Source organism: Hevea brasiliensis, chromosome 6 (assembly GCF_030052815.1).
Source record: "Hevea brasiliensis isolate MT/VB/25A 57/8 chromosome 6, ASM3005281v1, whole genome shotgun sequence".
NCBI classification, from domain to species: Eukaryota; Viridiplantae; Streptophyta; class Magnoliopsida; order Malpighiales; family Euphorbiaceae; genus Hevea; species Hevea brasiliensis.
Window position 1 is genome coordinate 39,728,109 of NC_079498.1, and position 13,496 is coordinate 39,741,604.

The 13,496-nt window shown below is 31.7% G+C and overlaps 1 protein-coding gene across 7 annotated transcripts in view; it reads right to left on the bottom strand.

The window, feature by feature from the left end:
- The window catches only part of LOC110663313 (uncharacterized protein At4g17910), a 42,111-nt gene that overhangs the window by 24,154 nt on the left and 4,461 nt on the right, over positions 1 to 13,496 (bottom strand). For all 7 annotated transcript variants that reach the window (XR_002496517.2, XM_021822573.2, XM_058148555.1 and 4 more), the window contains 7 exons: positions 4,262 to 4,313; positions 4,103 to 4,166; positions 3,961 to 4,006; positions 3,493 to 3,626; positions 3,139 to 3,209; positions 2,902 to 2,977; positions 2,715 to 2,804 (listed from right to left, as the gene is read on the bottom strand). Coding sequence is in view for 6 of the 7 variants with exons in the window: in XM_021822573.2 (XP_021678265.2) it covers positions 2,715 to 2,804; positions 2,902 to 2,977; positions 3,139 to 3,209; positions 3,493 to 3,626; positions 3,961 to 4,006; positions 4,103 to 4,166; positions 4,262 to 4,311 (531 nt within the window). In the remaining variant the exon portion in view is untranslated. The remainder of the gene's footprint in view (positions 1 to 2,714; positions 2,805 to 2,901; positions 2,978 to 3,138; positions 3,210 to 3,492; positions 3,627 to 3,960; positions 4,007 to 4,102; positions 4,167 to 4,261; positions 4,314 to 13,496) is intronic.

Consider the following 13,496-nt stretch of genomic DNA (forward strand, 5'->3'; position numbering starts at 1 on the left):
TAGAAGAACCCTAAAAATGATCATGTTTTAGCAGTTTAGATAGGAAACAAGTTAGGATTCAACATGGAAGAAATTAGAGATTATTAGGGATTGGGCTTAGTGATTAAGGATGAAAAATCAATTTTAATTGACTGTTCAAGATTTAGTTCATGATAAGGAATAAAGAAGATTGAGAATAGAAGAACCAGAAGAAAATTACAAAAAAGTTTCAAAACTACAAATTCTCAATAACATCCTATCATCTATAAAAGTAGACGTAGGATTACTTGTAGTTGGGGTGAAATGATATAGAAGGATTTACAAGTATTACACATTTCTATAGAAAGATCCTAAACTAAGTAGAATTGGAGGAAAGGGAACCATATAATGAGATAAATTGGGATTGAAACATAGTTAAGTTGAGTCAAGGTGCATTATTTCAAGATCCATAACAAAAAAATGTACAATGTAGCATTTACAAAACACTCTAATTAAAGAAGCTGAAAGGACCAAAATATTCAAATGCACTCTACAGTAGCAATAACAATACCAAAATATTCAAATGCACTCTGCAGCAGCAATAAAAATCTGCATATAGAACTGACATTATCATAGACAAACAACTAATACAAATTTTTTAATAAACAAAAAACCCAAACAACCATATTAAAGAACACCGAGGAAATTTATCTTTTTTTAACTTAAAATGTTTCCCAATAAATAAAGAGTCAATTAAAACACTCTTTACTTTCAGACAAATATGATTTTTATATAGCCATAACAAGTATACTACATTTATTTGCTTTATTATAGGTATGTCCTTGTTTATTTAGTTATTGGCATTCTTTTTGGCGGGACAGATAGAGGGGTGGTGCACATAGTTTTCAGTTAAAGTTGCATGTGCAAACTAAGCCTGCCATAGACATAATATAAAAATAATAGCCATCATGCTGTAACTTTTTTTTTTTAAGATTAACAAATTAAATTAACACATAGATTTGCAAGAACTAGACTACAATTTAATAATGCAACTAACATGTGAAAATAAAATATATAAGTTAAATTTATTATAGACATCATTTATATTTATTATTCATCAATAAGTTCAAAGAAAATGAAAAGGGAAATGAAATCAAAATAAGTTCTAACAATTTTGCACTATGAAACACTAACACGCCTCCAAGGAGGGGTACACAATGTTGAACATTTGCCCATCAAACCAAAGTAAAAAAGAAAAAGATGTTCAATACACATGTCCAACATAATTTTAATACATGTCAAACACGTATTATACACTATATTTGGTCATTTATTTGTGTGCATATTAATAAAACAATCATTGAAATTTTTTTTCTTTTTTAATGTAGTAAATAATCAAAATTATATTAGAAGAATACCAACTTAACTAATTGAAGCAAGGTAGACAAATTCTCTTCATGATTAGTTAATAATCATCATTGTTAATTTAGTACGAACCAGTAAATAATGTTTCTTAATGAATGCTATTAAATTTAACATTGATGCTAAATAATTTATTACATGTTGCCATTGAAAATTTTCTTCCTATTATAGATGAAAATTTTTTTTAAGAATTCTAAGACAGATTAATTTTATCCATATAGGAGCGAGTTGTGTTGTATCCATGTTACCGTATCCATGTCCACACATCATAGGTTTCACATCATCAAAAAATAATGGTAAAAGTCTAACAAGAATTGCAAGTTCAAATCTGGAAGAACGCGATAGTTAAATCCTATATAAGAAGGTTCTATGAGGAAACGAAGATCCATATCAACACTTAGACAAACCAGCACTAATCATTAGGATCACAAAATAAGGCCTGCTCCAGCATGTTTGCTTGAGCAATGATTTGCCCATGGCAAATTGGGGCTCTATAATGGCTTCTTCATTTCTCTTTTTCTTCTCCATTACCGTTATGCTTAAATGTCCTCGTGTTCATATGTTGCTTGTCATTTTGTGTTCATTAGATTTCGAGAATATCTTATCCTCAACATTGTAAATTTCTCTCCGCCTTAGTAAATGATACTATTACCTCCAAAATGGTACTCATGGGCGAGTACCAAGTAACAGCCCTGGAGATGGATACCTGGTCAGGGTCCGAGCTACCATGCGTAGCTCGGACACTCCTAGTTGCATGGATCAGTCATAAGGATCCCGAGATACACACCGGGATACAAGCCAAAGATCATTAGTGTCCTACTTGGGTACAATTTACGAATCCTAATAAAAATCTACACCAAAGTAGTGTTATCAAGAGGCACCCGGCCAAGGCAAAATCCAGTTACCTCGCCTAGGTAGCCTCCAGGCGAGGCGCCTTCAATTTGGTGCTGCCTAGCACACCGCCTAGGCGCCCAACCAAGGCATCAATAGGCGTCCCCAGCAAGAAATTATATATAAGAAAAAAAAAGTTGAGAGAAAAACTAACTTGATTTTTTTTTTTTCATCTTTTGGCATCCACACATGACTAGAGAATTAGAATTCGAGTTCGTATGACATAATAAATAAAATTGAACAATGCATCTAGAATTTTAAATTATATGATGCATCTAGAATTTTAAATTACATGATGAGCTCCCCAAAAACAGTCAATGTAAAGCAATAATATATGCTTAATCAGTAAGCAAAAACTCTGTCATAACCAGAAAGAAAAGGAAATATCATTGTAATTCAGATAATGCATTGAAGTGTAAAAGAAGCAATATGAAGAACCTTACCAAACTAGTACCATAAGTCTCAGTCTTGGCATATCTTCTTGGATATATTCTAAAATCAACGCCTAAGATACAAAGGCAAGTCACAACCATCTGCCAAAATAAACCTCATAAGACTCGGAAGGAAAAGTATAGCAAAAACATCGTTTACCCAATAATCAGGTAATAAAGTATGCAGATAAAACAATACCACAACAACCCTGTATGAGGAAATGACTGTCCTGAGAGAAAAGGACCCTTCAGAACAAGAAGTAGATGTTACAACCCTGCATTGAAATGCAAAAAATGCTCAATCAATGTATTACGTAAGAATCAGCCTCCCATGCAGTGTTCTACATAACCATAAAAGTAGCACTGAAAATAGCACATCCAGAAAATATAACAATAATAATACCTATGAGGAAAATGTGCGACTTACAAGCTCTACCTTTTAGTTGTAATGGAGAAAATGAGTACCACCCAAAAAATTGACAATATAAATGTCCATTCTGCCAAAACCTGCCATCAGTGATTCAAAAGCAGTAAATAATGCTCATGCCAGAGTTTAAATTACACAACTAGATTCTGCACAAGAGTGACCTGACTAACCCAACCATTTTCAACCAACAGATTGATTGTAATGTGAAAAACTAAAAGGTTCACAAGTATAATCAGTAATCACATATCCCTCTTAAAAAAAAATACACATCCCTTACAAAAGAAAAGGAGGCAAATAAAGTAATGCTCAAACAAATATTACTTCACTCTGGAGAAAAACGTAGAATCTCGCTTGAGCACTTACAGTTAAAAAGAAAAGTATGGGTAGGACAATGAACAGAAAATCCACAGTTACAGTAGCCACGCAATTCCCCAAACTTTTGGAAGCAGAAAGTGCATCCCCACCTTTCTTGGTTGAAGTCCTACCGAAATCAGAACCTGTAGAAACAGAAATTTAATATGGAACATTAATAATAACAGCTTATATATTATGAGCTCAACTTGAAATCTTAACAGGAAGGACCGGAATTATTGTTTCTTCACAGGAACCAAAATGTAAGAAAACTTATTATACTTCAATTTCAGCGAAGCAATAAATACTATAGCACATAAATAAATAAAAAAATAAAAAAAATGCATGCATTACTCAAAGAATATGAGGGCAAGAGCATAACATAGGCCATATAAGAATATAAAATAAAATAAATTGCAAACAGATTTAATCAATAAACCCCAAGAAAACAAAATTTGAAAGACGTGTAAAATGGGTTACCAGTTTTGTAACCAAAGCAGATGGAGTGTCGCAAAACAAAGATAAGCTGAAATGGTAGAATAGAGCAAAAGTAGAAGAATAAGTGAATGAAGCATTAAATTGTTCATTAACATTAAAGAAGGTGAAGGGTAACATTACATACAGGGATAGCAGTGGAAAGTACAGCGATCTCAAGCATGGAAGATCCAGTCAAATTGCTTACAAATCTGACCATAGTAATAAGATCATAAGAATTAAAAAAACAAGAGAGAGAGAGAGAGAGAGAGAGAGAGAGAGAGAGAGAGAGAGAGAGAGAGATTACTCTTCTTTGAGGCGTTTGTTTGGATTGAAAGACTTAGAAAGAGAATCCATCACTACAAAAAAAGCGAGTTTGGTTGGCCAAAGAGTTCATAGATTAAAAGTAAAATGGAAAGAGAAATCAAAACTCCTAATCTGAGTGAATTATAATTAGGTCCTTGCATATTGACATAATTCCTGTTATAAACAAGTTGAGGTCAAATGCAGATGCTGTTATGGGTAGATCTTAGACACAAATCCAATCCAAAATACATGAACAAACCCAAGGAAAAAATAGATAGAGAAATTGCATAAAATCCAAGATTGCGTAGTACACGGCTAAAATCACATTGAACTGCTGCTAAATAAAATTTATAAACAAATAAAAGAGATTAAGCAGCTCAAGTGCTCAACTAAGAGCATATTCTGTTTCGATTCTATGCAACTCAAGACTCAAAACTGAACATTTGATCCAAACTAACACTTTTTAATTAGAATATGAGCTAGAAGCCAAAGGAATCAAACAAAAGAATTATACTGTAATTGCCTTATTATCAAGAAATACAAGAAGAACATAGGGCAAGTCCTTGAATTTCCAGTAGACTGGACTTACGATCCCAACAGGAAGAAATGGAGAAAATGGGATTGATTTCTAGAATCTTTTTGGGGATTGAAATCAACGGAAGGGAAGAGGTTTTTGGAGTCTTTGATTCACACCGAGTCAACCAAAGAAAATCATTTATTTTGAAAATTTTATAAAAAGAAAATATTTATCACTTCTAATCTAGCGATCCAGATTCAGGATCCTTGTACATTTGAGGAAGGTATTAGACACCTAACAATTGTCTCTAAATAGTAAGTAGATTTAATGATACGCTCAAAATGAAATAATATCAATAATCTTAATTGGAGTTTAAATTATGATATTAGTTCTTTTGTGCTTGTTCATAAAAATAGATAAGATGTATCATAGAAACACATAAATCTCACTATTAGGGTAAGCCATATATAAAAGTAAGTGAAACGACCTAAAAGTAAATTGTGACTCCACTTTTATTTAAATTTATTTTATTTTATTTTTTTAAAACATTTTTTAAAAAATTATTTAAATAAAATAAATGCCGGTTTAATATTATTAATTTTTGAAAAAGGGAAATATTAGAACAATAAAAACATGTCTTATAGTTAAATAATAATAATAATAATAATAATAATAATAATAATAATAAGGCTTCCAAATTTGACAATAGACAAGTTTTAATGAAAGATAACTATAATTTTAAAATCTTAAATAAAGTAAGACCTAAGAATTGATTTTTACTGGAAAAATAAAGTTGACCTTGAGTCCTTTACTATAAATTAAATTTGTATAAAATTAAAAGTGGATGGGCAAAAAATAAAATATGCACCTTGAGTCCTTTGTTAGGTAAAATTAAATCTGCTTGAAATTAAAAGGACAGACAAGAAAATAAACTTGTAATTTAAATTTTGCTCAAAATTAAATATTGTTTTTGTCACATTGTCGACAGTAAAAGCCATACTATTATTTGGAAAAGGAAAATAATTTTAAATTCAAAATTTTAATTCATATTACATTTTGTGAAAAAATTTGATTATTTTATTGGAAAGCCTATGATAGAATAGATCTTAAGAAAAGTATTTTATTTTTATTGCAAAAGCCTTCATGTCAGTTTTCTTTTAGGAGAAAAAAGAGTTTTATTAAAAAAGAGCCATAGTATTATTTGGAAAAGGAAAAAAATTATAAATTCAAAATTTTAATTCATATTACATATTGTGGAAAAAATTGATTATTTTATTGAAAAGCCTATGATAAAATAGATCTTAAAAAAATATTTTATTTTTACTGTAAAAGTCTTCATGTCAGTTTTCTTTTAGGAGGCAAAAAAGGCAGTTAGTCAAGCAAGAGCACAGGCCTTTGAAAAGTTATATGAGAAACTTGAAACTAAAGAAGGGGAGAAAGATATTTATAGATTAGCAAGAAGTAGAGAAAGGAAATGTCAAGATCTCAATCAAGTTAGGTCCATTAAGGATAAAGAAGGAAAAGTGTTAGTGAAAGATGAGAACATTAAAGAAAGATGGAGACATTATTTTAATGATCTCTTTAATAATAGTCAAAATGGTAATAGCGTGAATATAGATTATAGAACAATAGAAAAGAATGTAAATTATACTAGAAGGATTCGATCTTTAGAAGTAAAGGAAGCACTTAAGAGAATGAAAGTGGGTAAAGCCTGTGGAACCGATGAAATACCAATTGAAGTGTGGAAGTATTTGGGAGATATGGGAGTGGCATGGTTAACTAAATTATTTAATAAGATTCTAAACTCAAAGAAAATGCCTGATGAATGGAGGAAGAGTATTTTAGTACCTATTTTTAAAAATAAGGGAGACATACAGAGTTGCTCAAACTATAGGGGAATTAAACTCATGAGCCATACTATGAAGTTGTAGGAGAGAGTTGTGGAGCATCGACTACGTCATGATACTTCTATCTCTCTCAATCAATTTGGTTTCATGACCGGTCGTTCAACTATGGAAGCGATCTTTCTCATTAGAAGTTTGATGGAGAAATATAGAGATGTGAAGAAAGATCTACACATAATTTTTATTGATTTGGAGAAGGCTTATGATAGTGTTCCAAGAGAGGTCTTATGGAATGTGTTAGAACAAAAGAGGGTATCTATTAGGTACATACAAGTATTGAAAGATATGTATGAAGAAGCAACTACTATTGTGCGCACAGTGGGAGGGGACACAAGAGATTTTCCAATCTCAATTGGATTATACCAAGGATCAGCCATAAGCCCTTACCTTTTTACATTAGTTTTAGATGAACTGACGAAACATATACAAGAGAGTATTCCTTGGTGCATGATGTTTGCAGATGATATTGTTCTGATAGATGAGACACGAGAAGGAGTCAATAGAAAGCTAGAACTTTGGAGAAGTACTCTAGAGTCAAAGGGTTTTAAGTTAAGTAGAACGAAGACAGAATACATGCATTGCAAGTTCAGTGAAGGCCAAACTGGTGATAATGAAGGAGTTAGTTTGAATGGAGTGGTACTGTTACAAAGTGATCACTTTAAATATCTAGGCTCAGTTCTTCAAGTAGATGGGGGATGTGAGGAGGATGTTAGTCATAGGATTAAAGCCGGATGGTTGAAGTGGAGACGTGCCACGGGAGTTTTATGTGATCGTAAGATTCCCAATAAATTGAAAGAAAAATTTTACCGTATAGCCATACGACCGGCTATGTTATATGGTAGTGAGTATTGGGCACTGAAAGAGTCGTATGCATCTAAGATAAGAGTTGCAGAGATGAGAATGTTAAGGTGGATGAGTGGCCATACTAGACTAGATAAAGTCCGTAATGAGAGTATTAGAGAAAAGGTAGGAGTGGTGCCAATTGAAGATAAGTTGAGAGAAGGGAGATTGAGGTGGTTTGGTCATGTGAAGTGTAGACATACGGAGGCTCCAGTTAGACAAGTAGAGCACATTAGGTTAGAGGATAGAAAGAAAAAAAGGGATAGACCTAAATTGACTTGGAGGAGAGTAGTACAACATGACTTAGAAGCATTACACATTTCTGAGGATTTAACCCAAAATTGTTCAGAGTGGAAAAAGCGAATCCATATAGCCGACCCCAAATTTTTGGGATAAAGGCTTAGTTGAGTTGAATTGAGTTGAATTATTATTCATTAACTTCCTCCCTTAACAAAATTGGGACTCTCATTCTTGAAGAGACATCATATAGTTCCTAGAGATTTTTGACAAGCATTGAGAACTCCTAGCTCACCCATCACTAATTTCATCATCGATATCCGAACAATAGAAGGTGTGATGTATAAAGTAAGCACTAAGCACTTTAGAGCAAGATTTAAGAATAATAAATAACTACACACTGTACATACTTGCCCAATATAAAATGCAATTACAATCAAAGAATATAATTTTATCAATGAAATAGAATTAACATGGGCTTAATTTTTTCACTCCTTTTAATTGGGACTCCAATTCAAAAGTAATGTGTAAATTAATACCTAGAGAGTTTGATTCATTAATAGGAACTCTCACTCAACAAATCAAAATCCCATCATAGGTATAATTAACTAACAATCCTTATCCACATTAATTCAATCTAACAAGTGAATATTGATGTAAATATGCATACAATTTATTACTCAGATTTGCTGAAAATCCCGCAAAGCTTCTCCTAAAAACCAGATATTTTCTCAATTTTTAACAAAACACAACCTAGATAAAAATTATCATTCTGGCCTCCACATCTATGCACACATCTTCTTCCTCAACTCAAACATCATAGATAGAAGTAATAAACAAAATTAGGCTCCACTAAAAGTGGTCCTAGGTACTACAAAAGGTTTCAATTTCATTGAAGTAAAGGACAAATAACTTTTAATTGTTTTAGAATATTCAATTCTCTCTTCAATCAATTATTATGCTTATTATTACATTTTACTTCCTTTATTCATTCATTCATTTATTTATTTATCATACATCTAATTATTCTAAAAAAGGAACAATCAATCAAAGCAACCTTTTAAACCATATTCAAAATTAGAAACCATACTTGCATAGAGCAGTTTTAAAAGTGAGAAATTGTTGAAAGCAGTGTTGTTAAATTCGCGCCCTGCGTGGCACCGCCTAGCTTAGCTTCCGAGAGGTGATCACCCCAACAATAGAGGCCCTAGGCGATGAGGCAATGCCTTAGTGAAGTCACCTCTTAATTATTTTTTAACACAACAAATTAAAAAACCCTAAGACAGAAGCTCCTATTTTGTCACACCTCCTTTGTCTCTCTAAAAAGACCTCTCTATCACAGTAAGTCCTCTCTCTATCTCTCTCACAGTAACAAGTAACAACCAAGTCAATCCTAAGGTATGCTCATCCTTCCTCTATCTCTCTCTCCTCTTCTTCTTCTTCTTCTATCCTTTATTTCTTCTCCTCTTCTTCTATTCTTAACACAACAGACAACACCCTACAACTTATCTTTTTCCCTCTTTTTTTATACTTTTTTCTTCTTTTCTCTCCTCTTCTTCTCTCTTCTTCAATTATGTTGTACTTTTCCCTCTCACTTATGCCATTTTTAAAAACATAGCAGTTTTATTTTTTTATTTTCTTTTATTTTAATTGATTTGTTAATTTTTCCTATTTTAATTTGTTGTTTAATTTTTTGTTATATGGGTATTGTGATATGCATTTTGCTAGATGAGTATTGCAAATTTGTGATATGATTTATGTTTAGGCTAATATCATAACAATTTTATTTTAATTCCCCCTAATTGATTAGGCTAAATGAAAATTCGAAGCTCTCTTGCTCACCTCACTTCAAAAAGGCTCTCGCCTTTTGCCTAAGGCCATAGGGTATCCTGTCTCCTAAGTTCACCTTTCGCCTTAATAACACTGGTTGAAAGCTGAGTTTAGAAAAATATATAGATGTATACACATATTTTTTTTAAAAGAGAGGTGGGTGATTTAAGGGAATTTCTTTTCAAATCATCAAAAATATGTTTTAAACAAATTTTACAAAGAATTGGAACATCTCAAGAGGGACTCCATTTCGAACCAAAAATCAAGAGAAATTGTATTTTAAATTAAAATTTTAGGAAAGGTTCAAGGGGGACTCCCCTTCAAACCGAAAACAAAGAAAAAATATATTTTCAATTAAAATTTTAGGAAATGCTCAAAAGGGGACTTCCCTTCAAACCCAAAACAATAAGGAATCGTATTTTGGATTAAAGATTACGAAAGGCTCAAGGGGGACTCCCCTTAAAACCCAAAACCAAGAGAAATTATGTTTTAAGTTAAAATTTTAGGAAAGGTTCAAGGGAGACTCCCCTTCTAGAAGGAATTGCCTTTCAAAATTGAAATTTTAGGAAAGACTCAAGGAGGACTCCCCTTCAAACCCAAAACCAATTCAGAATATAATTTTAATGGAATAAGGATGGTTTAAGGAGGACTCCCCTTCAAACCCTAAAATTGATTTGGAATGTAATTTAAATGGAATAAGGATGGTTTAAGGGGGACTCCCCTTCAAATCCTAAAATCGTTTTGGAATTTAAAAACAAAAGGAATTGGAATGACTCAAGAGGGACTCCCCTTTGAGTCCTCAAAATAAAAGCAACAAATTTTTATAAAAGGATTTTTATTCATGTAATTCAAGGGACGCTTTTTAAAAAAGGCCTTTTGCCCTATTTAACTTAACACAACTCTTCATGTGAATATTCATTGGAGGAAAATGGAAAGAAAATCCATAGATCAATAACTCTTGTACACCAAAACTCAAGAAGCAATTTTCAAGAAGCATGGCCCAAATACACAAAACAGAAATGTACCAATTTATTATAGATCTCTGTTGTTATGCCAATATTTTACAGAAAGAACACATTCTTTGGCATTCTCTATAAATAGTTATAAATTACAAAGGTGCAATTTTGATGGATCTAACCTTTAAAATTTACATAACAGGATTAATATCCCATCCTCAATTTCCCACATATTCATTCAAAGAGGTGGGATAGTAACATCCAATATATAAGCTGCCAAGGAAGAGTTCATAATAACCAATAAATGGAATTCACTCACATAACCGCAAGAAGGAATTATTAACTTAATAACAGACAACCTGGTTCTCCAAAATGTTCAAAACACCCCAATACACAAACAATAGACAGTGTTATGAGACCGTAGACCCTTATTTTGTGATGAGTATGTGCATTGAGGCCGTGGGAAACCCGATGATGAAAAATTGTATAACTGTAAGATATAAGTGAAGGCATGGAGCTAAATTATCAATTCCATGGTATGATCTTGAAAAAATAAAAATAATAATAAAGTTTTGGGGAAATTAATTTAATTAAATTTAAATAAAATTTTATTTTGTTTAAATTTAATATGGGTAGTTCTTAAATGGATCTAATTAAGTTTAATTGGGCTCCATGGGCCTAAGGAAGCCTAGTTAGGAATTTTAAATGGGACCCATTTAATTATTTTCTAAAAATTAAAATAACAAAATATCTCTCTCCTCCTTGGCCCCACTCTCTTCCTCACTCCCTGTTGGTGTCACCCCATTTCCCTCTCTTTCTATTGATTGGAACACCTCACCCATATTCCAGTCTCATCCAAATTCATCAATCCTAGTCATTTAAGTTATCTGAACTTTATCATACTAGGACTCCAAACCTTACCACACCTCGTCCTCACTCCCTATTGGTGCCTTCCATTTTTTTTCTGTCTTCCTATTGGTTGAAACACCTCACCCATATCCCAGTCTTATTCGAATTCTGCAATCGTAGTTGTTTAAGTCATCTAAACTTTATCACCCTAAGACTCCAAACCCTATCACACCTCTCTCCCAAAACCCTATAAATACCCTACTAGAGAAAGGAAGAAAGGAGGGGACGATGGGAGGAAAGAGGAAGAGAAAATTCAAAGCTATAGGAAATTTAGAGATATTCAAGACTCTTTGAGTTCTTCCTTATTTTTTCTTTTCTTCAAGAAGATTTTCATACAAGATTTCTGAAAGGTCAGTTTTTATTGTTTTCTTTTCAAGATCTATGCCACAGAATATTTTAATTCTGTGCTCCTTGTCTTCAATTTATTTTATATGTTCATATTGATCATGTAATCATGTTTAATTTGAGAGGATACACAACTCTGCACATGTTTAATTTCTGTCTCTCGTATTTTTATTATTTTTCTTTATTTTCTGAATCTGTAAAAAACTTGTAAAAATTATATTCATATTCTACACGAAATTCCATTAATTTTAGGCTCAAGAATCACTAAAAAAGCTTTAATATTTTGTAAGTTATGACTGTTTGAAGTTAGGGTTCCTGTAAAATCTGATTTGCAGGATATCCGACTTGTGGAGCCCATATATCCCTTGTTCCTTAATATTTTTGTGCAAATCTAGTGTCTAAAATTAACTTCAGAATCTTATGAATCTTTTCCAATTGGCTTTGCATTCATATCTGTTGTGATTAATGAGTTATGAATTTTACAAAAAAATAGTACGATTCTGTCACTTAGAAAAGTTACGATTTATGTAGACCATTCGGCTAGGGTTTTGTTTGATTTATAAATTTTATGATCTTTTATGATATGTAGGCTGTCTTCTGTAATTTTTTTATGATTTTTAAGCATGTATAACTATTTTTAAAAAATCGGATTTCTTGCTACCATTAATCCACCATAATTTAGAAATTACATATTTATGCATGTTCTTGTATTTTCTTAGGTTTTAATTGATATTTGATCTATTTTTCTGTGTTCTTTTAATTCAAGAAGTGTTATGAAGTGTTTGGATCATGTTAGAAGACTTAGACTATTAGGTAGTTGTAACTAATTAGGAGTTTTAACCCTTTAGGAAACTAGAGTTATAATCCAATGTAAATTGTTATTAATATTTTCTTTATTTCTTTTATTTTCTTTATTTTCTTTAGTTTCTTTATTTTTTTTTATTACAAACAAAATTGGTAAGTAGCTCTAAGGTAAGTACCAAAGAGGGCATTTGCGTGGAGCTTATATGGAGCTAAACGGGAGTAAGCCAGGGATATCATTGCCATACGAGAAGAGAATACCCTTTTTTAAGGGTAGCTTGCCCCAATGGCAACTGCATTTACCAACAGGTAAGTAGCCCTAAACTTCTCGAATAACCATTGGCATGAAATTGTAGTAATAATAAAACTTTTATTTGATAAATTAAAATTAACTTTGTTTTCAATTTAACTGACTTTTGCATGTAATTATTTTAAATAAATACTTTGTAAATTAAAATTAATCTTATTTGTAAATTAAACTAACATTGGCATGTAAATGAATTTAATTTAATACTTGGTAATTGTAAAATAAATTTGCATGTTAGAAATCTTTATTAGGTTGTGATTGTTTGGGCCTTATGTGATATTAGAATAAATTACACATGTACATAATTAACTTAGTTTAATTATCCTTAGGGTAACTTGGTGAAAATTAATTAATTAGGTTAAATAAAATCGTAAGGTTATAGGAAATTGAATTTTTTTGTAAATTAAATTCTCAATAATAAATTAATTTTAGTCATCTGGTAAATATCATTTAAATAATTAGCAACCCCATAGATAGGAATTACTTGTGCATGAAAATTGTGTGTAAACAACAATCCTTTTGTGAATTACTTGCGTGTGTAGGATTAGAATTGCATTTTTAGAATAAAGTTTAATAAAGGAATAATAAAC